The sequence below is a fragment of the Boeremia exigua genome, assembly GCF_020726555.1.
Source record: "Boeremia exigua strain MPI-SDFR-AT-0100 chromosome Unknown C7974scaffold_11, whole genome shotgun sequence".
Lineage (NCBI taxonomy): Eukaryota > Fungi > Ascomycota > Dothideomycetes > Pleosporales > Didymellaceae > Boeremia > Boeremia exigua.
The window spans coordinates 976,480-1,002,021 of record NW_025763528.1 but is presented as its reverse complement, the minus strand read 5'-3'; the positions used below and the strand labels follow the sequence as shown (position 1 = coordinate 1,002,021).

General features: G+C 52.7%; 11 protein-coding genes across 11 annotated transcripts; 8 read left to right on the top strand and 3 right to left on the bottom strand.

Moving 5' to 3' along the window:
* Positions 1 to 2,702: 2,702 nt before the first annotated feature.
* Positions 2,703 to 3,504, top strand: C7974DRAFT_379504 (uncharacterized protein; the record flags this gene model as incomplete). Its single annotated transcript, XM_046140468.1, has 2 exons — positions 2,703 to 3,138; positions 3,191 to 3,504. 2 exons carry the CDS (start codon positions 2,703 to 2,705, stop codon positions 3,502 to 3,504), a joined length of 750 nt encoding a protein of 249 aa, XP_045993435.1.
* Positions 3,505 to 5,485: 1,981 nt separating this feature from the next.
* Positions 5,486 to 6,825, top strand: C7974DRAFT_318603 (kinase-like domain-containing protein; the record flags this gene model as incomplete). Its single annotated transcript, XM_046138660.1, has 2 exons — positions 5,486 to 6,074; positions 6,125 to 6,825. The coding sequence occupies 2 exons, from the start codon at positions 5,486 to 5,488 to the stop codon at positions 6,823 to 6,825; spliced, it is 1,290 nt and encodes a 429-aa protein (XP_045993434.1).
* A 3,164-nt stretch (positions 6,826 to 9,989) lies between these two features.
* On the bottom strand, positions 9,990 to 11,807 carry C7974DRAFT_48481 (uncharacterized protein). The gene is made up of 2 exons (XM_046146722.1): positions 11,104 to 11,807; positions 9,990 to 11,052 (listed from the first exon to the last, which is right to left on the bottom strand). Exons 1-2 carry the CDS (start codon positions 11,724 to 11,726, stop codon positions 10,182 to 10,184), a joined length of 1,494 nt encoding a protein of 497 aa, XP_045993433.1. The 5' UTR covers positions 11,727 to 11,807; the 3' UTR covers positions 9,990 to 10,181.
* A 171-nt stretch (positions 11,808 to 11,978) lies between these two features.
* C7974DRAFT_319142 (oxidoreductase-like protein) lies at positions 11,979 to 12,773 on the top strand (the record flags this gene model as incomplete). Its single annotated transcript, XM_046138696.1, has 2 exons — positions 11,979 to 12,153; positions 12,202 to 12,773. 2 exons carry the CDS (start codon positions 11,979 to 11,981, stop codon positions 12,771 to 12,773), a joined length of 747 nt encoding a protein of 248 aa, XP_045993432.1.
* Positions 12,774 to 12,912: 139 nt separating this feature from the next.
* Positions 12,913 to 13,303, bottom strand: C7974DRAFT_416750 (dolichol phosphate mannosyltransferase-like protein subunit 3; the record flags this gene model as incomplete). The annotated part of the gene is made up of 3 exons (XM_046144015.1): positions 12,913 to 13,083; positions 13,132 to 13,200; positions 13,256 to 13,303. 3 exons carry the CDS (start codon positions 13,301 to 13,303, stop codon positions 12,913 to 12,915), a joined length of 288 nt encoding a protein of 95 aa, XP_045993431.1.
* On the top strand, positions 13,260 to 16,072 carry C7974DRAFT_402134 (GTP binding protein-like protein). The gene is made up of 6 exons (XM_046142664.1): positions 13,260 to 13,331; positions 13,510 to 13,857; positions 13,903 to 14,034; positions 14,087 to 14,200; positions 14,246 to 15,645; positions 15,692 to 16,072. Exons 2-6 carry the CDS (start codon positions 13,668 to 13,670, stop codon positions 15,767 to 15,769), a joined length of 1,914 nt encoding a protein of 637 aa, XP_045993430.1. The 5' UTR covers positions 13,260 to 13,331; positions 13,510 to 13,667; the 3' UTR covers positions 15,770 to 16,072.
* Position 16,073: 1 nt separating this feature from the next.
* Positions 16,074 to 16,807, top strand: C7974DRAFT_402130 (uncharacterized protein). Its single transcript, XM_046142663.1, has 3 exons — positions 16,074 to 16,326; positions 16,412 to 16,480; positions 16,532 to 16,807. Exons 1-3 carry the CDS (start codon positions 16,239 to 16,241, stop codon positions 16,603 to 16,605), a joined length of 231 nt encoding a protein of 76 aa, XP_045993429.1. The 5' UTR covers positions 16,074 to 16,238; the 3' UTR covers positions 16,606 to 16,807.
* A 266-nt stretch (positions 16,808 to 17,073) lies between these two features.
* Positions 17,074 to 20,596, top strand: C7974DRAFT_402128 (adaptin N terminal region-domain-containing protein; the record flags this gene model as incomplete). Its single annotated transcript, XM_046142662.1, has 3 exons — positions 17,074 to 17,568; positions 17,623 to 20,242; positions 20,294 to 20,596. Coding segments are annotated over exons 1-3 (2,896 nt in total), but the record flags the coding sequence as incomplete, so codon positions are not given.
* Positions 20,597 to 20,879: 283 nt separating this feature from the next.
* Positions 20,880 to 21,587, top strand: C7974DRAFT_48365 (uncharacterized protein). The gene is made up of 2 exons (XM_046146719.1): positions 20,880 to 21,257; positions 21,309 to 21,587. The coding sequence occupies exons 1-2, from the start codon at positions 20,963 to 20,965 to the stop codon at positions 21,563 to 21,565; spliced, it is 552 nt and encodes a 183-aa protein (XP_045993427.1). The 5' UTR covers positions 20,880 to 20,962; the 3' UTR covers positions 21,566 to 21,587.
* A 1-nt stretch (position 21,588) lies between these two features.
* On the bottom strand, positions 21,589 to 23,142 carry C7974DRAFT_48378 (uncharacterized protein). The gene has a single exon (XM_046146720.1). It carries the CDS (start codon positions 22,787 to 22,789, stop codon positions 21,665 to 21,667), a length of 1,125 nt encoding a protein of 374 aa, XP_045993426.1. The 5' UTR covers positions 22,790 to 23,142; the 3' UTR covers positions 21,589 to 21,664.
* On the top strand, positions 22,939 to 25,498 carry C7974DRAFT_48385 (fungal-specific transcription factor domain-containing protein). Its single transcript, XM_046146721.1, has 5 exons — positions 22,939 to 23,141; positions 23,196 to 23,233; positions 23,285 to 23,720; positions 23,784 to 24,539; positions 24,589 to 25,498. The coding sequence occupies exons 1-5, from the start codon at positions 23,087 to 23,089 to the stop codon at positions 25,398 to 25,400; spliced, it is 2,097 nt and encodes a 698-aa protein (XP_045993425.1). The 5' UTR covers positions 22,939 to 23,086; the 3' UTR covers positions 25,401 to 25,498.
* Positions 25,499 to 25,542: the final 44 nt, after the last annotated feature.

Sequence of the window (25,542 nt, the reverse complement as noted above, 5' to 3'; positions counted from 1 at the left end):
AGCACGCGTCCCTGACTTCACACGATGACGGCTTCCACCCAGGGCTTCCACCCAGGGCTTCCACAACCAGATCCAGCACCAGCCCAGCCTCGCCCGCGCAATTCCTCGTGGACCCTGATCCACACAACAACGATGCTCGTGAGGGACACGGAAAGGAAGAGAAGTAGCGGGTGGGAGGAGGAGGATGCTGCCGTCGTGGTTCGGGTCTGGTAGGGACCGCGCAGGTTCCTTGCTGGAGACGGGGTGCTGGGCGCTGGATGTGAGTGTGGCTTAGATGTGAATAGTATCACCGAGAGCAGTGTTGCCAGATGCAGGGGCTCATGAGGGTTGTTGTCTACGCGTATACCATAAACCTTGCAGCTGGGACCGGCATTCTCGGTCGGCAGACGGTGGTGATGCGCTGCTTGCGCATACGGTGTGTGCAGTAGATTGCTGGACGTGGATTGACGATGAGCGACTTCAACGTATGTTATGACGCGTTGTTACTATGAGCGTGCATGCGCGGCATCTCCCACGATGACGTCTCTCCACGGACAACTCAGACATGAAGTCCTTGCTCCAACACGAAGCGCATTTCCGCTGGCACTCTCCTCCGGCGTGGTGCCGAACACACCGTGCTTGCTCCGACGTGCGCCTCACGGTGCGTCTAAGGCGATCCATCAGCAGCCATCACCAACATAGGCGCCCAACCTCACAGCCCGGTGCTGCGCCGCATCACCAACTGAGCCGCCTCATTGCGTTTCACGTTTCGTTTCGCGCCGGCGGAGAGACTGCGCATGAACGCCGGCCCAGAGGGCGACCTGATGTGCAACCTGACAGGCGGCCAGCGAGGCGGTTAGCACAGGTTCCGTGGGAATCCAAACACCGCCCAATGTCGGTGTAGCAGGGGTTGGAAGGCCGGCCCCGGTGAGCGTGCTGATCGTGATAATAACGGAAATGGTGGCGAGTCACTTGGGCGATCATGTTGGCCAGGGCGACAAGTGACGATGCAGATTCTGCACATGGCACGTACTGTGATATTGTCGCATGCGTGCGCTTCTGGGTTTCATGATCGCCGGCTGTCAGACGGAAGCATCTGTTATTGAAAATTCTGCTCTGACTCTGTTGCTGCAAGGAGCGCAAAACAACCGACCCGGAGGTGAGAAACTTGTCATCCTAGCGGACGACATGGCATCGTGGTGATCGGGTTTCATAGTCAGACAAACGGGACAGAAATAAGGCATTGGCATCGACGGATGGCTCGTCTGCGATGAGACTGACAGGTGACAGGCTGGAATCAAAAATATCTGATCCGAAACCTACAACAGGATATGATATCAGCCGCATGAACGAGTTACAGACACGCTTGTCATCATTACAGTGTGCTCCGTCTGTTGTTGTCTCAAATCATACTCATTGGAGCAAGGCAGCTATTCATCTGCCAGAGCCGGATAAGGCCCTTCTCAATAGTGTCTACCATAGACGAGGGCCGCGAGGGAAATACGAGGCATGAGCCAAAGATGGAATTTCGAGTCGTCAGAAGCTCACGTGATGCAACTACACATGTCCGGAGTCAGCTCACCGGGTGCTTCCACGGCCTTTCTGGAGCAACGAGCCGACTGTTCAGCGATCCAAGCAGTCGGTAAATCAAAGTCGAGTCAAGAGAGCTGGGAACTGTATTGGCGAACGGCTGCAAGCGATAGCGGCTAGGAGTATAGACAAAAAGTTTCGGCGGTCTGTGTAAGAGCTTAGTTCCCCATGGTGAGACCGCCTATCAAACCTACCACAAGCTCGTCACGAAGACATGTTCGTCTGGAGGACTCGTCTCGCCTGTGCTTTTCTATCGAGACGTCAGCGCCTGGGCAATGGGCGATCCGACCGGCCGTTCATTCTCCAGAGCCCTAGGTAGGCAGTCTACGTGCCAAGTCGAACCTGGGGATGCCTCAGGGTCACTTGGAGGGCAACGGTCGTTCATGCAGTCGTTTCGCAGCACTGTAGCGTCTCTTGGTCTTAATCCCGCAAGGCACGGAAATGTTCGCATGGAATGTGTAGACATGGACTCGCGACACCTGCCGTCTTCTCGCCAAGTAGGCAACTGGAACTTGCAAGACCCATGTGCGATGGTCGTCTTCCGTGCCGAAACGGATTCAAAATGCTGGCCAATGCGTCTCAGGTAGAGCTGTGAAACGTTCACAGTCTGATCATCCTCAATTTACACCTGACACTGGAAGAAGACACTGGAAAACATGAAAGTAGACTACTAAGCACCGACGCTGGACAACTCAGGCGGACTTGAGATCGGGAAGTTGCAGTACAGCTGAAGTCCGTTGACCGACTTTTGTTGGGCATGTTGAACAAAGAATGGTCGTACTCCGGAGTACTCCAGTGTGCATGCATGAGTTCAACGCAGTGTGCCGCCAGTGATGGCATCGCTGTTGCATCACCACCAACGCTTCTGCCGTTCAAGTGGAACCCTGAGGTCTGGAAGCAGAAGTGAGATGCGCTTGATCTGCGGCACCAGAGCTGATCTTTGGGTGATGGCACTGTGGACCCGTCTGTCCTTGCCTCCGACAGCGCCACGTTGCGGTACTGTGGGTGATGCATGCAGCCTGCTTGTTTGAATCGGTCCTTGAGGTCCCTTGCTTGAACGATTAACGTTAGAGTTCAGAGATGTGCAGGATGTCGAATGGCAGTGGCGGGGCTTATCGATAACGGTGGCCGCGATGAGCCCGAAAGTCGAAGGGGTTGGGTGTCCGCCAACGAAAGGCAAGCAGACGAGCGGTGAAGGCTGTGATCTGACAGCGACAACTGTGCTGGGCCCTTGTGGGGAACGCCTATCCAGGCCCGCTACCCACCGGTGTATGCAGGCCCTGAATCGAAGCATCCACTGTGCACCTGAAGCGCACCATCACCTGGGCAGCGGCAGTAAAGCAACCGGTAACAACAAGATCTCAGGCACTGAATGGTCAAGCGACTTGCGCCGCCCCCATGCATCAAATGGCGGCTGCGCAGAGCCTGTTATTGATTTGATGAGACGGCACATAGTCTGCCAGCATTGTCACGACAACCGTAGAACCAACACCGAACCGCTCGCTAGGCAGAAAGTCATTTGGCATCGACAGCAACCTGCAGTCTCAGTCTTCGAGCCAGCCGCTCACGGTACGATGCATACGCCAGCGTGCCAGAAGTTGCCGGTAGCAATTTCGCTCAGATATGATCGTCGGTCCCTTCGCTCACAGACTCCCGTTCGCAACTTTAGCCTGCGGGAAGCCCAGCTTGGCTGACCTGTGCTCATGCACGGATGACGCCGGAGGGCAGAAAAAGAAGAAGAAAACGATGCAAGTTCTTCGACGGCTGCCTCGCTTGCGCATGTCTCGCAATCTGGCCCCAGCCCTAGTCGAAGCAGGACCCCCCCCCCCCCCCTGCAGACAAGCGCGGTCTTACCTCGCCAACGGGCTGGCGATACGAGATGATGGAAGCCCGTTCGTTGCTCGATCCTGGGCGCCATCAACACCCTCATTATGACCGAAGCGGGCCAACTGCTGTTGCCTGTCGATGGCAACGTGACTCTCTGGAAAGTTCGCTCTGCCAGTATCGCGCCATAGCCCAGGTTGAGAACCACGCAGCGCCACTGGTGTGAGTGGACTGCGACTCAACGACGAGGCGGTGACTCCCAGGTCACAAGACCGTCACCCGAATGAAACAAGTGGTTGGCTTCATCCACACGGGATATTATGATTGGCCGCATTGTTGCGATAATCTCCGATCTCATTCGCCAGACTTTGATGCTCTCGAAAACCCAGTGCCTTCTGGCGCGCCACTGGCGGGTGCCAGCTAATCAAGTGCGTCGGCACGCACATGGATGGGCAGGGCCGTTAGTCAGCGGAGACTGACAATATATTGGGAGGCCAATGAGCGGTTAGGCAAGAATAGGGCGACCTCCGGCGTGACAAGGTTCGAGGTGTGGTGGATGCTTGCCAATCGGGTCCAACTGCCATGTGTCATCGCCAACGCTTTTTGGCGCTCGAAATGTTCGAGCCAGCTCGCCCTTGTTCAACATTTGCGGGAACAAAATTGGAGGACAGAGATGCTGGGAAGCGCCGAAGATGGAGTTGCTCCACCAACACGAAACCCAGACCAACCTTGGGCGTGCTACAGTCATCAATGCCGTCTTACAGGACACGCTGTGGAAAGGGCCAGCAACATGGCAGGAGATCAAACAGAAACTTCGAGTTCCAGAGCTGCGCCGCAGGCGTTGCGAGATCGTCGACGGCACAGGCCGGATGCGTCATAGCACACACGAACACGGAGCCAGCGAAGGCTATCGAACGCCGGCCGTGCACTCGCGACGTCGTAAGCTTTCGCAGGCTTGACCACGTCTCTACGCAGCGCTAACCGGCTGCGGCATCACCTCGACTCTCAGCCTGCTGGTTAGGGTGAGGCGCGGTTGTTTTCAACAGTTGGTGTTAAGAAACTCTCTCAGGGGCAACGAATCATGTCAGCCAGCGTCGTGTACAACGTGAGGCTTGAGCAAGATCCGCTGTTGTTGCCCTTCGAAATGTGTCCTCTCTGCGCGCTGACGAGCGCTTGTGGGGAGGGCAACGCACAGAATGAGTGGTTCGAGGCACTACCGCCACACAGTGCGCGGGTCTGCTTGGCCATCTGGCGCATGGTCTGCTGCACTGTGCTGCTCTGGTGCCTCAAAGCTGCTGCAATTCGAGCATCGAACCCCAGACCGCGTGTGTGTTGAGTCGACGAGGGTGTGTCACCGTGGCCTTGCTGCGCGTCGTCTGATTCGCCACAGGCCACAGCCGCCCGCCGAGCTGCGGATTTAGAGGCATGATTCAGGTGGATCAAGGACAAGGACCCGGTCGCTCGGTGGCTGCATGACGGATACCGCTAGTCCATGCACGGTAAGAGCGGCTCACACTGCCTCCCTCACTTTTGCCTCCCTACGCGCTAGTGGAACCACACGGTTTTAGTGGGCGCCCGTCTGCGTGCCGGCCATGGCATGCATCGCTGATGGACTGCAGGCGGCCTGTAGGCCCATCCTTCTTCGTCATAGCGCTGCTCCCAGGCCCATCCTTCCCTATATTTACGGAAAACTGGGGCGTCTTATGAGCCAATAGCTGACAGGGTCCTCGCGACGGCAATCTTTATCACTGCTGCCCAGCCGTGCTCATAGAATATACATCATATCCCGCCTCATACCCGACCATCACCATTCACCGGCTCGAACACACTACTACTACCATCTCCTTCACGTTCCTTGCCAAAGTTCAACGTCTTACCTCGTTGTTCTCCCTACCCATCTCAACACCTACCACCACCTTTCTCTCTCCCACCTCTCCGTGTCTGGTCACCTGACCTTACCGTTTTTGGATAAATACGTTATTGCTCTTACCGCAACTACTCAATAACCTTTGGATCCTTTTCTTTCAGGATTCAAGACTGTCCTCGAGGCCTTTACTGGACCTAGGAGGACTTTTCCAAACTCACCCGCAGCATGTACCCGTCGCCTCCCGCGTCTCCTACCCAAAATGGATTCTGTGCGCCGGAAGATCGACTAGGTCAAGTCCTTGCTGGCAGGCTTCAGCTTACTAGTATCCTTGGAGTTGGAGCTTATGGAGTTGTGTACACTGCCGTGGACATTCAGACCAATATTCCCTATGCCGTAAAGGCGCTTAATAAGATCGGTCTTGAGCCTCGTCAGCGCAAGTTCCAGCAGCGAGAGATTCAGCTTCACCACCAGGCTAGCGCACACCCTAACGTTGTTTCTCTGGTCAAAATTATGGACGCTCCTGACTGCACCTACGTTGTCATTGAGTACTGCCCGGAAGGTGATCTTTTTTCAAATATCACTGAGCAGGGCAAGTTCGTTGGTAACGATGACTGGGCTAAGCGTGCTTTCCTCCAAATCCTGGACGCTGTTGAATACTGCCACTCTATTGGAATCTACCACAGGGATTTGAAGCCGGAGAATGTCTTGGTCACCGACCAGGGCATGACCTGCAAGCTTGCTGACTTCGGACTGGCCACTACTGATCACGTTACCTCTGATTTTGGATGCGGCTCTACCTTCTACATGTCTCCTGGTAGGTTTCAGTCTCTCTCACGGACTACATTTTCTTACTAACTTGATTAGAATGTCAAACAGCAGCACCTAAGGCATACTCTTGTTACGCCTCGGGACCCAATGATATCTGGAGCCTTGGAGTCATCCTTGTTAACCTTACTTGCGGACGCAATCCCTGGAAGCGAGCTTCTTCCGAGGATAGCACCTTCCGCGCTTTCATGAAGGATCCCAAGTTCCTTAGGACCATCCTTCCTATTTCTTTGGAGCTTGACACCATTTTGAGGAGAATCTTCGACTTCAACCCTGCTAAGAGAGCCACTATTCCGGAGATCAGGCAGATGATCCTCAACTGCTCCGCCTTCACGGCTACAAAGTCCGCAGTTTCGACCCCACTGCCCTCTCCTCCTCTCAGCCCGTACTACGAATGCTACCAAGCTCCTGCCGTTCCTTCTATGGCTCCTCTGCCAGGCGCGGTCTATGCCCCAACTTTTTACCCTCAGCACTCCACTTCGTCCGGCAGCTCAAACTCGGATAACGATTCTGTATTCTCGGCGTGTTCATCAGCCTCGTCTTCGTCTTCAACGTCTTCCTACCAGAACATGTACCCTGCATCGGCCCAGAAGTTTTCTTCTCGAGTTCCCCAGCAACAATACGTTTCCCCTCCTGCTCCCACCAATACTTGGTTCCAACCGTTCATCCACGCCGCCAATCTAGTCAAGCATGTATCTTTTCAGCCATCGATGATGCCTGCACCGGTTCACATGCACTAGAGTGCTTTTCGGACTAGGTCGAATACGCCTCTCTACGACGGTCTACTTTTTTTCCGGATTTCAAAAGTCACGATGCCATGATATCGGTGTTCTTCTTTCCAGGCGTTCACAGGCTTCACTTCAGTTAGAGCCTACCGGACCACGCAATGTCTGGATTTAGACTTCACCCCAGCAAAATACGTTTAACTAACGGAATCGCAACCTTGACGGTACGATTCTTTTCCCCTGTACACACCTTTTCTTTATTATCAAAAAACGAAGCGGAGTTGACTCATTACGCATTTACAAGGAGTTACAATAAGACATGGGATCATGACGGGGTTTGTCCGTCGCGACTTTTCACTATTTACTCAAAGATACCAGGGCATAGCCCACATTGTACCGTAGCTAGCTCAACAAAGAGGATGTCAACCTCGCCTCAGGGCAAATCAGTCGCAAATCTAAGGATACAGAGGTGCCACAACGTCAGTTGTTGGTTGCCAAACACCAAAAACACGTCCCGCTTGCCTTGTTCCGTCGATGTTTACTCACCATCGCCCCATCCGGTCTGTTCACAAATGGACCCTTTGTTTGGCCTGCGTCATGTCGCGGTCCGCCTTGGAACCACAGTTAGTGAGCAAGAAAAGTAACCATCGGCCTACCACAGCCACTATCGTTCCACTTCCTCCACCGGCAGAGTGGTTGGAGTTCACCTGGATGTATGGTTGAGGACGGTTGCGGCAAGCCCGGATCCATCAGCAAGTCACCGGTCCAACCAAGCCCGAAGACTGCATCTCCATATGCGTGCTGAGGGCGTAGCCTGCAGTAGCTCAACTGACAGGTGTGAAGGATCATGCCCCTGGTGCATATTCAGATCGACCTAAGGTTCAATGAATCCGATCAAGGCAACAGAGTGCTCGAAGGGGTATTTGGGTGACATCTTTGGTTCCCGTGAATGTGTCCCTTACCCATAGACTGTTGGATGTAGGGCACAGGGCGCTGATGGTCTGAGCCTCGTCTCCAGCATGATGCATTCAGCGCTAGGCTCAACGACTACATACATGTCAAACTCAGCCATCACCACTAAACACAAAATGCACAATGTCTCAAAGTTACGAGCAGCCACAACACGAGCCAGCCACACAGAGCAACCTTCGGCTGACTTTCACTCTCGGGTAATACCCTAACGCTCCAGCAAGCTTCAGCTGGCCGCGCCCGTCGTGTAATCTTGCCCAGACCAGCGGACGCAGGTGCGTAACCGAAGCAAAGCGGCATTTGCTGTCAGACTATAGTACGATTCGACCAGAGTTGCCAAACCGTGCTGCTTTGTCACGGCGAGCAATGTCGGAACAACATTCAATAATGAAATGCACACGCGAGCGTTCTCTCTTCCGGTGAATCCACGCCAATAGCAGGATACCCTCGTTTATAGCGTAGCTGAGTCCGGAAGAGGGCGTTGGATGGCGTTGATGGTGTGCAGAACGCTAGTACGAAAAGCGCCAGGTGACAACCATCACGATCCTGCCTGCAGCTTGCTGTTGCCGTTGCAAAAGAAATCCCTCACATCTGCAGCAAGCCTTCTCCGTTCTCGTGCGCAGCCCCCACGAGATGTCATTTGCGCCACAGCGAGCTATTCTCAGTTGATGCTTGTGCAGACGCAAGAGCCGGCCCATTCACCGGATTAAGCAGCGATACAACAGCGATATACTGGTCGACTCAGTCGATGAGGCTGTGACCTGGCTGCGAGGCTTGTCGATCTTGCGGTATCAGTATCCTTTTCCAGTCGATAGATGCTTGAGTCTCATGGCTCTTTGCTCATGTCTTGCTCCGGAGACTGGCAGTACCTACCCGCACTACTGCTTCTGATAAACGCCGAGGATATCGACATACCGACCCGACGTGTACCACAAGCATTTCTGGCACAGGATGAACATCAAACGAGCTGTGGGTAACGGTGTGCTGCATACACACACAGTACAAGACGCTGTTCGACAAACACAGACCGCTTCTTGGATCACGGCATCAGAGCGTTGCTCACCTTGTCAAGCTTCGTGGCTGCCTGCCTGTGACACCGCATCACAGTGACACAAGAAGTCCTTTTCCTTCTCATCGGGTTTTGGAGAGAGCCCAGATAGTCGCTAAGCTGCGGCCGCTTTGTCGACCATCGCGTCTGCAGCTGTAATTGCTTTTTGTCGCTCTTCTTCTGAGACCGCATCGTGCGTCCAGTGGCCGAGCACGAAGCGTGACGCACAGTTGCACAACAGCATCTATCTTCGCGCCTTTACCGCGTCAGCAGAGTTGAGCTTGTTCAATAGGCTAACCAGAGTGAACAGAACTTTGATACTTGCTGGAACTTTCAACGACAGGCGATCAGATACTCGACATTCGAAAACAATACGGAGTATCTGATAGCACCAGAGCAATAGCGTATGCATACAACAGGGCAAGACGACTACAACTTGAAACCACCCCAAACCACATCTAGCTCTTGCCATATATTGCTCAAGACAGCTGTCGAAGAGTCGGAGCTCAACGCCTCCACGTGCCGGAAGGCCATCCTTCACCACATCCCGACCTGGCCATCACACAAGAGTCGCAGCCTTGATTGTCAGGGTCCCAGAACCTCGCCCCTTCTGCATGTCGCACTGACGAGCTTCTGAGTAACGTCTCACGATGTCCTTCTTATTGTACGACATGATTAGCTGCAGTTTTAGTGCAATGTTCCCCAGACGTGGCACGACTGCCCCCAACTGCCAGCGCACAGCATGCTCGCTCGATAGGTGTTCTTGCTGTCAAGTGGGTCCGGTTGCTGCAAGCACTACAAGGAATCTGCTGCACAACTCTGCTTTTTTCGAGACCCATACATTTTGACGCCACTCGGACATTTTCCGACACCGCGTGCACATTTTGCTTTTTGCCGCTCCAAGCGAACACAGGCACCCGTTACACGGCCCGAGGGGCTCCTCAATCGGGTGGATAGATGTCTTGTACATGATCGAGCTTCCGGGTTGCCGTTAGCGGAATTTGGATGTGGGTTTAAGAAAAAATGAAGATGATCTTTGCCGTAACATGTTTGCCTCCCCTACCCTGCATGATATCCATATTCCTTCCTGACTCAGGGCAAATCTGAGTAGCTTCATATCATCTCTGCTTGTGGTATGAGCACTCAAATGGTGGCCTCAATAATCTCGTCCTAATGACGGTGCAAGCTCAACTTCGTCTGCGAGCAAGGAGAGACGATGGGCTTAGTACACGTCGAAGCATCAGATCAAATGCAAGGAGATGTTGATGACTATGAGCAGCAGCTCCTTGCTAGCGATGAAAATTCGAACTGGGTATCTCGGAATGCACTATACAGAAGACATCACCCGTGCCGTTCACTGCGAAAACAGCAGTGTGACCATGATTTTCGTAGCCTCAAACGTACCCTTCATCCGCAGAAGTGAGTCAAACGTCTCTGGTACCTTCTGGAACGTATCACTTGCATCGGCTTCATTCCACACAGCAGGCACAGCGCATTCCACGTTTACGTTCGACTCTGCTTCGCCGGTCCAATCAAATACAATGCGCCAGTTGATCTTGAGCAAGACGTGCTTGTCCTGTAGAATCAACACGTCGCGCCCCAGATGGCGACTTAGGTCTTTCCGCGAGAGTATCGAAGACTTCGTCTCTGTGTTCACCACGTTCTCAGCATCAGCACCCGTGCGCCCTGGTAGCAGTCGAGCGAATGCCTTTTCGCACCTATGCCAGTACTGCGCACGCTTTGTCGCAACATCCCAAAACGAGTCGACAGCCCAGCATGCATTGCCGAGATCATTCTCTTTTGCTCTTGCACGCATAAAGGTACCCAACTCTCGCTCAGCCCATGAAGTTAGGCGGAGGAGATGCATGTCGATGACCTTGTTGGTCAGACAGTCGATGTTGACAGCGACTTGTGCAGTCAAAATCATTTGGGGGCTGCTGATATTGATTGTGTGTTTCTGGTGTATGCGTTTCGAGGAAGGGAGGACTTTGCCTCGGGGCAAGCCAAGTTGCTTAGAGAAATTAAGGGACGTGAACATCTCGAGGTAAGGCAATGGTTCCTTGAGTTGTACAGGTCGATGTGATGCGATCGGCTTCTCTGGTTGCTTTTGTTTGGGAGCAGATACACTCAGATTTGTAAACGGTAAGAAGGAGCAAATAAGGCTAGAGACTGGTGTTGGCCGTTCATCTTGGGGATCTGCGCCACTAATCTTTGCGACAAACTTGCTGTGATGGTATCAGACAGTGCTCTAGATATTCGACTAGCAATATACTCACACAAGATCTGTACGCTGGGCAGGAAGCAGGGTGTCGTCAGCTGCACGTTGTTGTTCGGCCATAATCTCTTTCGTACATCTCGACACCTGTGCTTCCAGCTCTTCGACCTCACGCTGTAGTCGTGCTTTCTCTCGTTTTCTTTGCTCGATTGTAGGATCCAGATAACTCTTCTCGGTTTTCTCGTCCTGAACATCTGCGTCCGAAGTATCTTCTACAGGCCTAGTGAGCTGGTTTTGCTGCAGCGCAGGTGCATCCTTCAGCGGAGAACGTGAAACAGCCCCGGATCCATGCGGTGGACGTTTGCTGGGCGAAGCGAATAGTGTGTCACGATTTGGGCCTTTGTGTGCTTCAGGTGCTTTGGATGCTGAAAGCTCTACTTCTTCAACTCCGTCTGCGGGTGAATCGCTGTGTTCATCAAGTATGGACGCGCCGGCCTGCTTTGTTCGTGCGTAGATATCATCGCGGGGCGGCGTGCGAGTCGGGAGTAGATTAGGATAGTTGCGCGCAAGACTGGCCTTGGTAGGCGACGCAAACGAAGGTCGTCGTGGGGGCTTTCGAAGCGGACTTGACGGCGCTTGCAGTGGAGACGATGCCTTGCGGCGTTTTCGAGGTGGCTCGTCCATCGTAATGTGTGCTTTTCAAAGACTGTGACTGTCAACAGGCCAGGCCAGGATCTATCTGGTGGTGTTGACATTAATGTCCCTTGACGCGCCTCGACGCGCTTGTCCAGTCGGCGTTCGAGGCGGTTCCTTGCCGAGGACTGCAGCGCAACATGACGTCTCTGCCTGCTTTGACCATGCCACCTCTTAACCACACAGACATGTCACGATAGCATCGATACTTTTTTGTTTGCTTGGATCTTATGACCTGGTATAATGGCATACATAGGACGTCCATTGGCCCTGCGGCGTTATGTCTGCGCCGCATGCGCAGAGCCATGGGAATGGGCAAGAATCGGTCTGCAGAATGGCGGTCGGATACAGCGACGCTTTAAGTATTACATAGCTCCAGAAGGGGAGCAGGCCAGACCTATCACTGGATATTACGCAGGTAAGGAATATTCGAGCCACCCACATGTGCATCATTGATAAGTCTCAGAGATGCTGAAGAAACAGCCCTCCCGAGCCCCAACAGTCTCGAACGATACCTCGAACCACACAGCTCCTCCAGTCGCGCCTATACCTACAGATCCTCCCAAATCACAGAGGGAGATCACACTTGAACGAGCTCGTACAGTATTTGGCTCAAAACCTGGTGTCAGGGAACGGAGGATAGAGATTGATGCAGCGTCAACGGAAGTCGCAGGTATCCGAGTACCGCCAAAGCCCACAGAACCGGACAATTGCTGCATGTCTGGGTGCGTCAACTGCGTGTGGGACATGTATCGAGATGAGATGGAAGAGTGGGCAGAGCAGAGCGCAAAAGCAAGGGCTGTCATACAAGCTAGGAGAGAAGCATCAGCGGGTAGTGGGGCCATGGTGGCAGGACAGAAAGACCCAATTCATGTTGCTGTCAGCATGGATGACGATGGTGGAGGCAGCGACACAAATTGGACCGGAAGTGCTGGTGAAGGGAGTCTGTTCGACGATATACCCGTGGGTATTAGAGAGTTCATGAAGACAGAGAAGAAGTTGAAGCAGCGGCACAAGGCGGAGGAGATCCCAACCTGATCAGAGCATGCATGCGCATATACCCTTTGAAAAGCAATTACGTCCTTCCTCTGCATTCCCAGATCCAGACGCCGTGTGCCCCTTTGTGCTCCATTGCAGTGCAAGTGTGTGCCCACATCATCGACCATCCACTCGGCGCTCAATCGTCAGCACCAACATCAACACCCTGAGTTCGGAGCTCAGCGCGTGCCTCCTTAATTTGTGCCATCAGCTCCGCGTGCGCCTCTGGTACGTCGTTGAAGGTGAAAACTCCCAAGCCGAGCTTAAAGAGGAGGTATGCGCCGAATGAGATGAGTGCCCAGAAAGGAAGCTGTATTTAATGAGCTTGAATCATGTGTCGAAGGATTGGGCTTCATACCATAGGAACAACCTCCTTCTGAATCTTCTCAGGGAAAGAAACGAGTTCCATGAATACCGCGAGGTAAAGCTGCACGTTGTTAGCCATGAGCCAGGGGTGTATGCTCAGGAGGGGCTCAGTGTACCGAGGTCAGGAGCATCGCAATGCTTATGGTTTGTTGTGCGCGCGTCATCTTGGCGGTGATTAGACCTTTGGTCGTTCTAAAGAAGGTATACGGTGAGTGGTGTGCAGAAGCTTTGTGCTTGCCGTCGTGAAGTCGTGTTGTGCAGTGTCCAGATCTCCAGGCCTCCCAGAAGGCGCTAAAGGGATCGCTACTCTTTCGGGTAAGACTAGCCGGCTTTCACATCAGCCTCACTGAACGGACCGAGGGTTACTCACTTTACGTCTTATCCATTTGTGGTCGAGACCACGTCACTGGAACTTGTATGAGAAGGGAATTTACGGAAAACTCATCGTGCAACAATCGTTCTCTAATTCTTGCATGTGAGCTCTGAAATTGAAATCGTCATCTCTCAAATCTCAGTCTGGTTCCCACAATGACGACGAACGAGGAGCCTGGAAGAACCCTGCCAGAAGAGGTATCGGCACTACTTAGCATGGGTCCCGATGCTTCAGTTGATGTGATTGCATCGCTCAAGACGCTGCACAACAGGTTCACGACCACTCCTGACAGTGAACCATCAGAGCAAGCACTACAGCAGCTGGGCACGGCTGCTGGAAAACAAAGTAAGCATGAATGAATTGTGTAGGACTATGTCTAATCGTATCTAGAGGCCTGGCAAGACCTGTTCCGAGAAGCAGGCCTGCTTGACTACGTGCTACGAAATCTTGGTGATGTAGGCGTACCACTTGCGTTGCGCAGACAGTACTTGCGGATAATCGGAAACTGCGTAGCTGACAACGGTATGTATTCCATACACCTGAACCGAAGACGGTAGATTGACGCCGTTTGAAGATGTCAACCGAGAGTTGGCCACCAAAGATATAACAAAGATCGTCGACTGTCTGCCATCAGATGATCTGACAGCAGTCGCTCTTGCAGTACTCTTCAATCTCTGTAACGACTTTGGTAAGATTCGGCCCACCTCTAACGCCTATATGCTAACTAGATTAGACCCTTCCAAGGCTGCAGCTGCGGTGATCAGACTTGATTTTACGCTATCTGGGTACCTTGTTGGCCACCGGATTCCAGATGCCGCGATTGATTATGCAACGGAGCTTCTCACATGGACCACCGAGAAGCTCACAGCAGCACAATTCAATGACGATGTATCGCTCGATACATTCAGCGATCTCGTCAAAGTGGCACTGGACTACGACGAGGATCATTATCATGAGTACATCGCCATCTTAGTTCACTATCTGCAGGATCCCGAGTTCCAAGCAAAGATTGCGACCCCAGGACTACTCGGTGACCTCATTACACTGATGCTAGATTTCGAATCTCGACTTTCAATGGCAGAAGTCGAAGCTGTGTTCGAAGAGTTAGCCATTTCCAATAGTACCGAGACGACGACGACGGCAACCAACACGAATGTGCTCCTCGCGGCGCAACTGATCGGAAACATTTCAGCAATTTCCGCCACCGATCTATTCGCACAGCGGTTCGACGTTCGGAGTCAAGCGACTGAGACCTTTCGAGCCAAACTAAACGCTTCGCCCTTGCCGTCCACAATATGCGCCTGCGTTGTGCTTGGCAATCTGGCTATGTCGAACGAAGTGTGTACCAACATGGTCAAGATTATGGAGCTACATCTACCGCTGGCCCGTATCCTGTCTTCGAGCAGTAAACCGGCTCTACTCTACGCTGCTGCAGGTTTCATGCGCCATCTCACATTCCCCGAAGAGAACCGGGAATTGCTGGCAGATGCTGGCCTCCTCCAAATCTGTGCCAAGTTGCTCAAGCAGAAAGATGCTGCTGTTAGCGGCGAGGCGGCAGCCATGATTGGCAAGCTTGTTACGAACAACTTGCATAACATCATCAAGGTCGTCTGCGAGAAAGTCGGTGAGGTCGTTGTCCCAGATGCTCACCCGATTGTAGGGGTTGAAGCTTCTTCAGAATTGACCATCCTTCACCAAATTGTCGAACAGGCACTCGCGCCTGCGAGGCCGCTACCTAGTACAGCGATGAAGAATCCAACAGTTGAACTCAGCCGTTCCATTGTCACAATCCTTCGGTTCCTTGGAAGACCAAGCGCAGAAGATCAGGTAGACGCTATCAGAGAACAAATGTTGAATGTTACTCTGATCGCTCGACCTTTAGCCAAGCTTGTGCGCCAAAGGTTCTACGCTGATGCCAGGTCTGAAGGATTGCTTGGTCTTGGACTGATGGCGCAAACGGCCCATGGCGCAAAGCTGGTAATAGAAGAGATCAAGGAAGACGATGGATTGCTGGCGGCTATCCAAGATTTTGCCGAAGGTAAGGATGGAGGTGCGGCACAACAAGTCTCATCTTCTTCGGGGAGAGATTATCAGAACGCAATTGTTCTCCTGCAGGCATTGCAAAATAATTTGGTAGGCACAAGCTCTTTTGATGTATTCATTGGCTAACCTGATGCAGCATACGGAGGCCGATCAAGCCCTCAGAGATCAAGTCAGGATCCTACAGGAAACTCTAGGCAGGATGATGGTACAGTAGCCCAGACATCAGTACCTAATGGATTTATGCATTGCATAGAAGATTGTGGTGAATGTAACGCCACAGTCTCCCCATGATAGTGGATCAAACAGAGGTAGACAAGTATACAACCAACCACAACACTTTCATTTGCAACAAGATGAACGTCCGACAAATGACAAACGCTCGATTTGAAGTGAAGTCAGCAAGTGGCAATCGTAGCCTCTGCAGTGTAGGGAAAATGTGACGCAGGCGTAATCACCCGAGTTCTGATTGGCCAATGTTGCATCATCAGGTCACAGCGCTGCTATCGAAGGGTCCATGAACCATGGAGCTGTGGAAGTGAGAGAAGCTATAAAGAAGGCATTGTTCGCTGCTTCCTGAATCATTATCCAGCCTCCAAAACACTACTTCTACAGTCAAATCCACGTCTTTCAACATCTCAAATTATCACCACCGACCTTTCCGGCAACCTCCTTCACAAACAACAATGGCCTGCTGCGGACGAAACAACGGCGAGTGCGTGTGCGCCAAGGAAGCAACCTGCTCTTGCGGAAAGCAGCCTGCTCTTCAGTGCAGTATGCCTCTCTTCCTCCACCCACATCCTTCGTGTAATTAGTATTGTACAGCTCACGTGATCACACGGCTAACGGATTGTGACAGACTGCGCCAAGGCTGCCAACGAGAACAAGATGCCTACCAGCACTTGCGCATGCGGCAAGAGGGCCGAAGGTATGTTGCGAAAGATGTTTGCTTGTGGGCGCGATGCTAATGCTGACTCAGATGCGTGCACTTGCGGTCGCAGCGACAACAACGGCACCTCCAACCTGGAGACTGACTTCACCACCAAGAAATAAGCATGATGCTTCGATGATCTGGCATCAGAATGAGCGTTATTTGAGTTGGTGTGGAATAGCACGCACAAAACGGTTCGCTATTCAAGGATTGGCGTGAAGGTGGTTTTGGACGGCATCACGGCGTTGAAGGGTCATTCATGATTTACAAACTGTAAAAAAGCAGTCTATACCTGTTAATCAATCAATCAAATCATTTCCAAAGTACTCCTCGCTTTCGTTATGTAGTATAACTTGCCCTGCTGTACAAACCGTCGTAGCTTGAAAGAGCCAACAGGAAGGGTTACGCACGGAAAGCAATTGCTCGAGGAGTGCTGAAAAAGATGCCGTGATGACCAGAGAGAGATGAGACCAATTAGCATATCATGCGTTGCTGAACATCTCCTGATGCAGAACATACTTCGTAGTCCGGCCGCCGGTAGTTGTTCCAAGGGTCTGCGCGGACGCTAAGTTGCTGCCGCTCGAACTCCACCATAAGCCCGCCGCATTGCGCGCATCTTGCATCGAGCTGCACCGCGGCCACCTGCAGCATGCACTGTTCGTGCTCCCTCAATACACACAGTCCTCTCTCACTTTAGACTTCATGACCGGCATTTTTCGCCCGCCTCCCCGACTCTCTTTGCGATCGAACGCCTTTAACAGTCTTGCCCAGCGCGCTTCTCGGCTGCAGCACCCCTACTCCGAGTCGTACGCTGCGACCTCCCTATCCGTCTCGACGCAATCCAAAGCTCCTACCGGTTTGTCCGGCTATCCCACCAGCGGCTAAAGCCCGCAAACGATATCCATAATGTCCGTCACGGCGAAGATGGCGGCAGCGTCAGGCAAAGGAGGACTGTTCAGTCGGAGCAGCAACTCCGGCGATGTCCCCACGATGCGTGGACTGGTATCTTTCATAGCGGATCTGCGTAATGCGCGAGCGCGAGAGTTGGAAGAGAAGAGAATCAACAAGGAATTGGCCAATATACGGTGGGTGCATGGTGCTGAATAGGAGGAATGACACCCGCTGACGAGAGACGGCAGACAAAAGTTCAGAGACGGAGGCCTAAATGGCTACCAGAAGAAGAAATATGTTTGCAAACTTCTCTACATCTATATCCTGGGTTGGAACGTCGACTTTGGACACCTCGAAGCCGTGAACCTCATTTCGGCCACCAAGTACTCAGAGAAACAGATTGGTTACCTCGCAGTCACACTGTTCCTGCACGAGCAACACGAGTTGATACACCTGGTCGTCAATAGTATTAGGAAGGATCTCATGGATCATAACGAGCTGAACAACTGCTTGGCGCTACACGCTATCGCAAACGTAGGAGGCAAGGAACTGGGTGAAGCTCTGAGCTCCGAGGTCCACCGACTTTTAATATCGCCGGCGTCGAAAGCGTTTGTCAAGAAGAAGGCCGCTCTGACCCTATTGCGTCTCTACCGCAAGTACCCTGGAATTGTGCAGAACGAGTGGGCAGAGCGCATGATATCCCTAATGGACGACCCTGACATGGGTGTAGCACTTTCTGTCACTTCCCTCATCACGGCATTGGTACAGGACAATGCAGAGCAATATAAGGGAAGCTACGTGAAGGCTGCTAACAGGCTAAAGCGGATAGTGGTGGACAACGAATGCGCGGAAGGGTACTATTACTACAAAGTCCCGTGTCCGTGGATCTTGGTCAAACTACTCAAGCTCCTTCAGTACTACCCGCCTCCTGAGGATTCGCACATCCGCAATCTTGTCCGCGAAGCACTGCAAAAGATCATGGATTCCGCGCTGGAGATGCCGAAGAACGTGCAGCAAAACAACGCGCAAAATGCCGTTCTATTCGAAGCCATCAACCTTGTCATCCACTTGGACTCTGAGCCAGATCTCATGGTCACAATCTCTACTCGCTTGGGCAAGTTCATCGCATCTCGCGAGACAAATGTGCGATATCTGGGCTTGGAGGCGATGACGCATCTCGCAGCCCGTGCAGAGACACTCGATCCCATCAAGAAACATCAAGCCATCATCATTGGATCACTGAGAGACAGAGACATCAGTGTACGAAGACAGGGGTTGGACCTGCTCTACAGCATGTGCGATCAGACAAATGCACAAGCTATTGTTGGCGAACTCCTACGTTACCTTCAGTCTGCTGATTATGCAATCAGGGAAGAGATGGTCCTCAAGATCGCTATCTTGACAGAAAAATATGCCACAGACGTGCAGTGGTATGTCGACATCACTCTGCGCCTGATTGCGATGGCTGGTGATCATGTCAGCGATGAGGTTTGGCAGCGAGTCATTCAAATCGTGACCAACAACGAGGAGTTGCAGGTCTATGCCGCTCAAACTATTCTAGCTTACGTCAAGGCGGACTGTCACGAGACCCTGGTCAAGATTGGAGGCTATATCCTCGGAGAGTTCGGCCATCTCATCGCTGATAGCAAGGGCTGCAGTCCAATCGAGCAGTTCATGGCAATGAGCGCAAAGATGCGAGGTTGCTCATCTAGTACACGAGCAATCCTGTTGTCGTGCTATGTCAAGTTTGTCAACTTGTTCCCAGAGATTAAGCCTCAGCTCCTACAAGCCTTCCGCGCCTACACACATTCGCTGGACTCTGAGCTTCAACAAAGAGCATGTGAGTATCTTGCGTTAGCCACCATGCCTACGGACGACCTGTTACGAACTGTGTGCGATGAGATGCCGCCGTACCCGGAAAGGACATCAGCGCTACTCTCGAGGTTACATCAAAAACATTCCACGACCAGCGACAAGCGAACTTGGGTTGTCGGAGGCAAAGATGCCAACCAAGGAGAGATTGGCCTTGCACGGCAGAACTCAACAGCTGGGTTCAAGCGAAGCCAGACCATGCCTGTGCAAGGTGAGCACAAACCAGCTGCAGCCAACGGCGTAAACAACGGTCTTCTATCGAGTGATCTTGCCGGTCTGGATCTAAATGTGGATGCGAGCAAGGGCCTCGACGCACCCAATTTCGCCAGCGCTGCTCATTTGAGTCCGGATTGGGATATTGGATACAATCGCCTACTGTTACGACCTGAAGGTGTACTCTACGAGGATCAACAAATACAAGTTGGTCTTCGAACAGAATATCGTGGCTCATTGGGTTGCCTGATATTCTACTTCTCAAACAGGTCGTCTTTCGCTATGAACTCTTTCACTACCATGCTCGACAACAGATCCGCAGAGACACTGAAAACAGATGTTAAGGGTCTGCCGGATACAGTCATACAGCCCGAAGGTCAGACACAGCAGACCATCATGTTCGACTGTAAGAACGTCTTCATACATGCTCCCACCATCCGTATATCCTGGCTTGCTGGCGCTATGCAGGGAATCACTCTGCAGCTCCCGGTACTGCTTCATAGATACATGGAAGGCGCAGAACTAAGCTCAGACGACTTCTTCAAAAGATGGAAGCAGATTGGTGGTGCGCCGCGTGAGGCGCAGAGCATATTTGGTCTGGTCAACAAGAGTCGCAGTATGGACATCGGTTTTGTCAAGAAGGTTGTTACCGGTTTCAAATGGGGCATCGTTGAAGGCGTCGATCCGAACGGGAAGAACATCGTGGGTGCCACAGTGCTGCACACGAGCGAGGGAGGGAAGTTTGGGTGTCTGTTGAGACTGGAGCCCAACTTCGACACTTCGGTATGTTGCACATGATCATTCCAGCGCTGTCCAGCAGCTGACACTAAGCAGATGTTCCGCATTACAATCCGCGCCACAGACGAGGCTGTGCCGCCTGTTTTGGTGAAAGCCATGGAGGAGCGACTCTCGCAAGGTATCGAGGGTTTAATCTAGGCCAGATCAGCATTCTTATCGCATTCCATTCGTGTACCCAAATTCTAATGGAGAGATGATGGGTTGTTGATACTGTAATGTTTGTTGGACGCATATATGCATGGGTGCGCCTGAAATGTTTGGTCTAGCATTAGCGATGAGGCATACTTGAGTATATGCTCACACCCATTTCCTTACATCAATGAAGCATTGTAACTTCAACGCTCAACAATACCGAAAGTGATGTAGCGTTGTTAGGTGTAAAGGGCGGCCTCTGCGCACCCGTAAAAGGGCGGATCTACTCCTGTTATGACTCCTTGAGCCCTCATCTGTAGTTCAGCTGTGGCTGAGAGGACGCCACCACTGCAGGCAGAAGCTTCGCATGCATCAGACGGTGCAATACAGCACTCACAAACCATGACTACTATGACACATAATTAATTGTACTTTGCGCTCTCCGTTGCAACCCGTTACGAAACGAACACCATCTTCTAGGCAGCGTATAAAGCACAGCTGCACCTCTAGAGTGTCCTCTTAAGAAGAACTCAGAACTACAGAAATAACGGCATCAACCAGTACAACTCAACTATGCCCATCACAACCACCCCTGACCTCTCCAACACGGCTTCGCCCGCTGCCAGCCCCGTCTACTTCTGGCGTCCACACGAAGAAGGGACAGGCTACCTGGGCCAGTGGTATCCATCCCCCTTCACTGTATCGGGCGACACATACGCGACGTGTGAGATGTGGATGATGGTGCAGAAAGCGCGGCTCTTCGGGGACGAGGCGGTCGCGAAAGAGATGCTGCAGACTACGGACCCGAAGCTGCACAAGGCGCTGGGACGGAAGGTTAAGAACTTTGATGGTGCGCTGTGGGATCAGAGTATGTTGTCTCTTCTGGAAGGGTTGTGACGTGGATACTGATGTTGCGCAGATAAGTTTGAGATCGTGGTGCAGGGCAATATACATAAATTCACGATTGCGGAGGATGCGGAGAGTATGAGAAAATGGCTGGTAGCGACCGGTGAAAGGGAGTTGGTTGAGGCCAGCCCGTTGGACCGGATCTGGGGTGTTGGGTTTGGGGAGAAGAATGCTGGTGCGAACAGACATCGCTGGGGTCAGAACTTGCTGGGGAAGGCGCTCATGGAAGTGAGGACAAGGCTGAGGGAGGAGGAGAGCAAAAAAAAGTAGACTAGAGCAGCTTGAAGACCGCGGAGGCACAAAGAGTTAGAGTACTGCTGAGAGAGCAGGCAAGGTCAAGTCTATTACTATGGGTATCAAAACTATAAATTACATTACCGAACATGCTTTCGAGCCACACTGAAGCTGAATTGGCTTTCTAGGAGTCATGTACATATCATCGTGAACCCACGGCCACTGTAACAGATATGGCAAGTCTTCGGCGCACGTTTCAGGTACTCTCTCCTGCTGCTCGCGTGTGAAGTCGCCGAGGACGAGCTCGCGCAGGTTATTAGGCCGTAGATTGCGCCTTATCTGGTGCTTGGTGCGCTCTACTCTATCTTCGGCCTTGAGACGGTCTTCTGGTGTCATACGGCGTTTGTTGTCATTCACCCAAGGTTGCAAGCGTTTGCGCCGTGCACGCCTAGTGTTGCTATTCCAGTAGTCATACATGTGCATCGAAGCTTGTGCTCTGCTGGCTGCGGCTACCAAATCCGGGTCGTAGGTAGGCTGCTTAGCGGGACGGGTCTCCGCAAGCATTATGAAGCGTTGTTCAACGAAGAAGAAAGCGAGCGTGGCTCGCCAGTCGAAAGAAATTTCTCGCGCTTCAACGTTGATTGCCAAGTCCACGAGCTCTGTGTCGTTGACTGCCTCCCGAATCTTGAGAGTATGAGGCGGTCGATAGCCACGACCAATGCTGGTATGCTCTCTAAGAGACGTTATGTAGTTGGTCTTGTCATCTCCAGCCAGCGTGTTGCGCAAGTTCAGATGCTCTTTCTCCCATGCTGGCGGTGCTCTGACGCTCATTGCCTGCCCTCTATGCACAACCTGTGGCTCGTGCTTGCGTGTCTCGGCGGCGTACCGCTCGGCAAAGGGTACCCAGCCACGAACAGAGCCTGTATGTATGCCATTACCACTGTATGCCATCTGCCGGAAGACAGCCCTTTTTTCGTCTGGTAGGAGGTGGGAGAAGCGCATAGGTATGTGGAGATGCGCGAAGGCTGGGCCACCGTGGTGGTTTATGTTGCTGTAGCTCAGGTCGAGGAGCATGTTCTGGAGGATGCCACGGCGAAAGTACTCGTCGACGCAGGCACGGAGATACGGCGAGACGTTGCGAACGACGCACCACAGGACCGTGAGGCTGTCGGCATCGATGTCGTCGAGAACATTGTACGCGGCGTCAATGCATTCGAAGACGATCAGCCAGATGTCAATCGGAAGGGCAGGCGCAGTCATGCTCCTGCCGTGGACAGCTTGGGCGAAAGCGCGTCATCGTGCCACCACCTGCACTCGGAGATGGATGTCGAAGAACAGCGACGCCAATCCCCGTAATGCTTGTCGCTACGCCGGTGGGACCAATCATGCATGTGGAGAAAGTGCGGAGGCGACGGCCTGGCACGGGTCAGAATCTCCGGTCGCGACTCCTCAATCCTGCGCCGAGGCTCGTGACCTAAAGACATCGAGTCTTTGCTGAAGCCTTCTGGTACATCTACACGCGTAGTGGGCATTGCAGACGCGTAAATACCCGTCAAGATGTCGACAATGATCACCTTTGCGGCGAATAATGAGTTCTTCCGAAAGCGCAAACGTGCGTGTGAACACTGTCAGTGCGCCACATGAGACAGGCAGCTAACACGACCAGGTGTCCACCGGGCCTGTGAATCCTGCAAGAAGCGCAGAGTGAGTGCTAGCCAGCCTTGAAAGACCAGCCACCTAATAGCCCAATAGAAGAGATGCAGCCACACGTTTGCTGATGAGGAGACTGGCGGCGGCTCTTTTGAGGGCGGAAACGGAAACTCTACCCAAAGCGGCGACCGGGACGCAGGCCATCCATCCTCAGACCCTCATGCTTTCGCGCAGGCCGGACACCCTCACCACTACGACCCAAGACTTCCCCGTGGGGACGCCCGAAGTCATGGTAACGCTCATCCCCACTCCACAATGCCGCCGCCTCACAGCCCGGCGGAGAGCGCAAGATCGCCACAGACCCCACCAAACTTTCTGGGCTATCTGAATCCTGAAGCTGTTTTGCGAGAACAAGTCCACTCGAAACGAGATCCTGCGCAGTCACCAAACATAGCTCCAATCGGCCAGTGGGTCGAAGAGAGGGATCAAAGACCAGTGACGGCTCAGCCAAGGTCGGCTTCAGTGCATATCAATGAAACAGGTCCGCCAAACACTTCGGAGGTGAAATCCTCCAAAGCTCTCCAGCAGTACTTAGATGCAATAGGCGTCGACATCCTTCCACCTCGCAAGAGTCAAGATGTCCTCCTTGACATTTACTTTACCTACGTCCACCCCCTCCTTCCACTAGTCGACAAGGATCTTTTCTACGAACAGTACGGGCAAGGTCGAGAACCTCGTACGTTGCTGCAGTCAATTTGCATTGTAGCTTCAAAACACGCCAATGCCGCAAAGATCTTGTGCCTGGGCGATGATCCGCAGCCACTCAATCCCCGAGAGTTCTCACAAAGACTGTATCAGGCCGTCATCGTCGCTATTGAGGCAAAACTTGAAAAGAACCGAGTTGTACTTATTCAAGTTCTAGCCCTCATATCTCTCCACTGCGAAGGTCCTGACGGTGCTGAGCAAGCATCGATGCACCTAGCACAGGCTATTCACCATGCACATACATTCGGCTTGCAGTTTGGGCATCAATGGAGAAACCAAAGCTCGGAATCACAAGGCAATCTGGAAGACGTATTCTGGTGCTTGTGGAGTCTCGACAAGATCAACGCGTGCATGAATGGCAGGCCATTACTCATGCACGATCGCGACAATAGTTTGAGACAACTGCCTACAGATCCAGAGAAGAGGTCAAGTCCGTTTGGAATCTGGTTACAGATTTCAGAGATGCTGGACAAGGTCATCGACTACTACAGACCAGGTAGTCGCTCAGCAGACGAGACGGGTTGGGAAGACGACTTTCTTGGATTTGAGGAGATGGTGGGCGATGGTGAGGATAAACTGGATGGCCCCATTATGAGTGAGTTGGACGCCCTTTGTTGACCTGTACATGCGACTAACAGATGCAGGTCTACTATCTCTGTTCCACCACACCATGTGTATGGCTTCGCACAAGTCCCTGTCCATCAACGCTCCTGTCAAGTCAACACCGTCCTATGTCCGTCAGAGTCTATCAGCCACTCGAGTCATTCATTTACTCAATGCCGAGTCTCCTGAGCTGCTGCCACCCCTTCCAATTGTACCATATGCGCTATCCGTAGCACTCAGTGTAGTCTACAGGCACTTCCGCTCAAGACGACTGAAGGTGCACATCAAGCGCGCTTCGGAGGAACTGAAGCAATGCGTGCTTCTCCTTGATCGCCTCCGAGATGCATGGTGGTCTGCAGGCACAATGGCAGACATTGGCCGTGCAGTTCTCAGCAATGCCGCTGGGCAACGGACAAACGCCGTAAATACGCCTGCGCCCACTGCGCCGGAGCTGCGCCCGAATGAGCCCAAGACAGAGCCACCCACCCCACAAGCCAACCATAACGGACCGCACATGCCTGTCTCGAATAACCAATGGCCACCCCAATCTATGGATCATTCGATAGATCCGAGATTACAGCAGCAGCAGCCTTCTCCAATGCCCAATTTGCTCAATCCCATGCCAACGCTCACACCAGGGCAACACCCTACGAGCAGTGAGCGTGCGGATCGGGCACCGATACCTGCTGCATTCGGCTTCGCCGATCAGTCACCAGACTGGTTGAACTTCGATACCGCCTTTGAGAACTTTGAGGGTCTTCTCGGTAGCTCGGGCGCGGACTTGAGTAACGAGCTATTCCGACCGCTCAATTATGAGACGCTCGAAGGCTTCCTCGATCCTGCTGCGCAATAATACAATCGGCTCTAGATAGAGTAGCCCTAATTAAACTCGGGACAGTACATTGAAAGCGTTCCTGTAGTCGCTCTTGAGGCCTGCAAAGCCAAAGCAAGTGATGTCTCTTCCATCTGCTCACTATTTCAACTCTACGAGAATA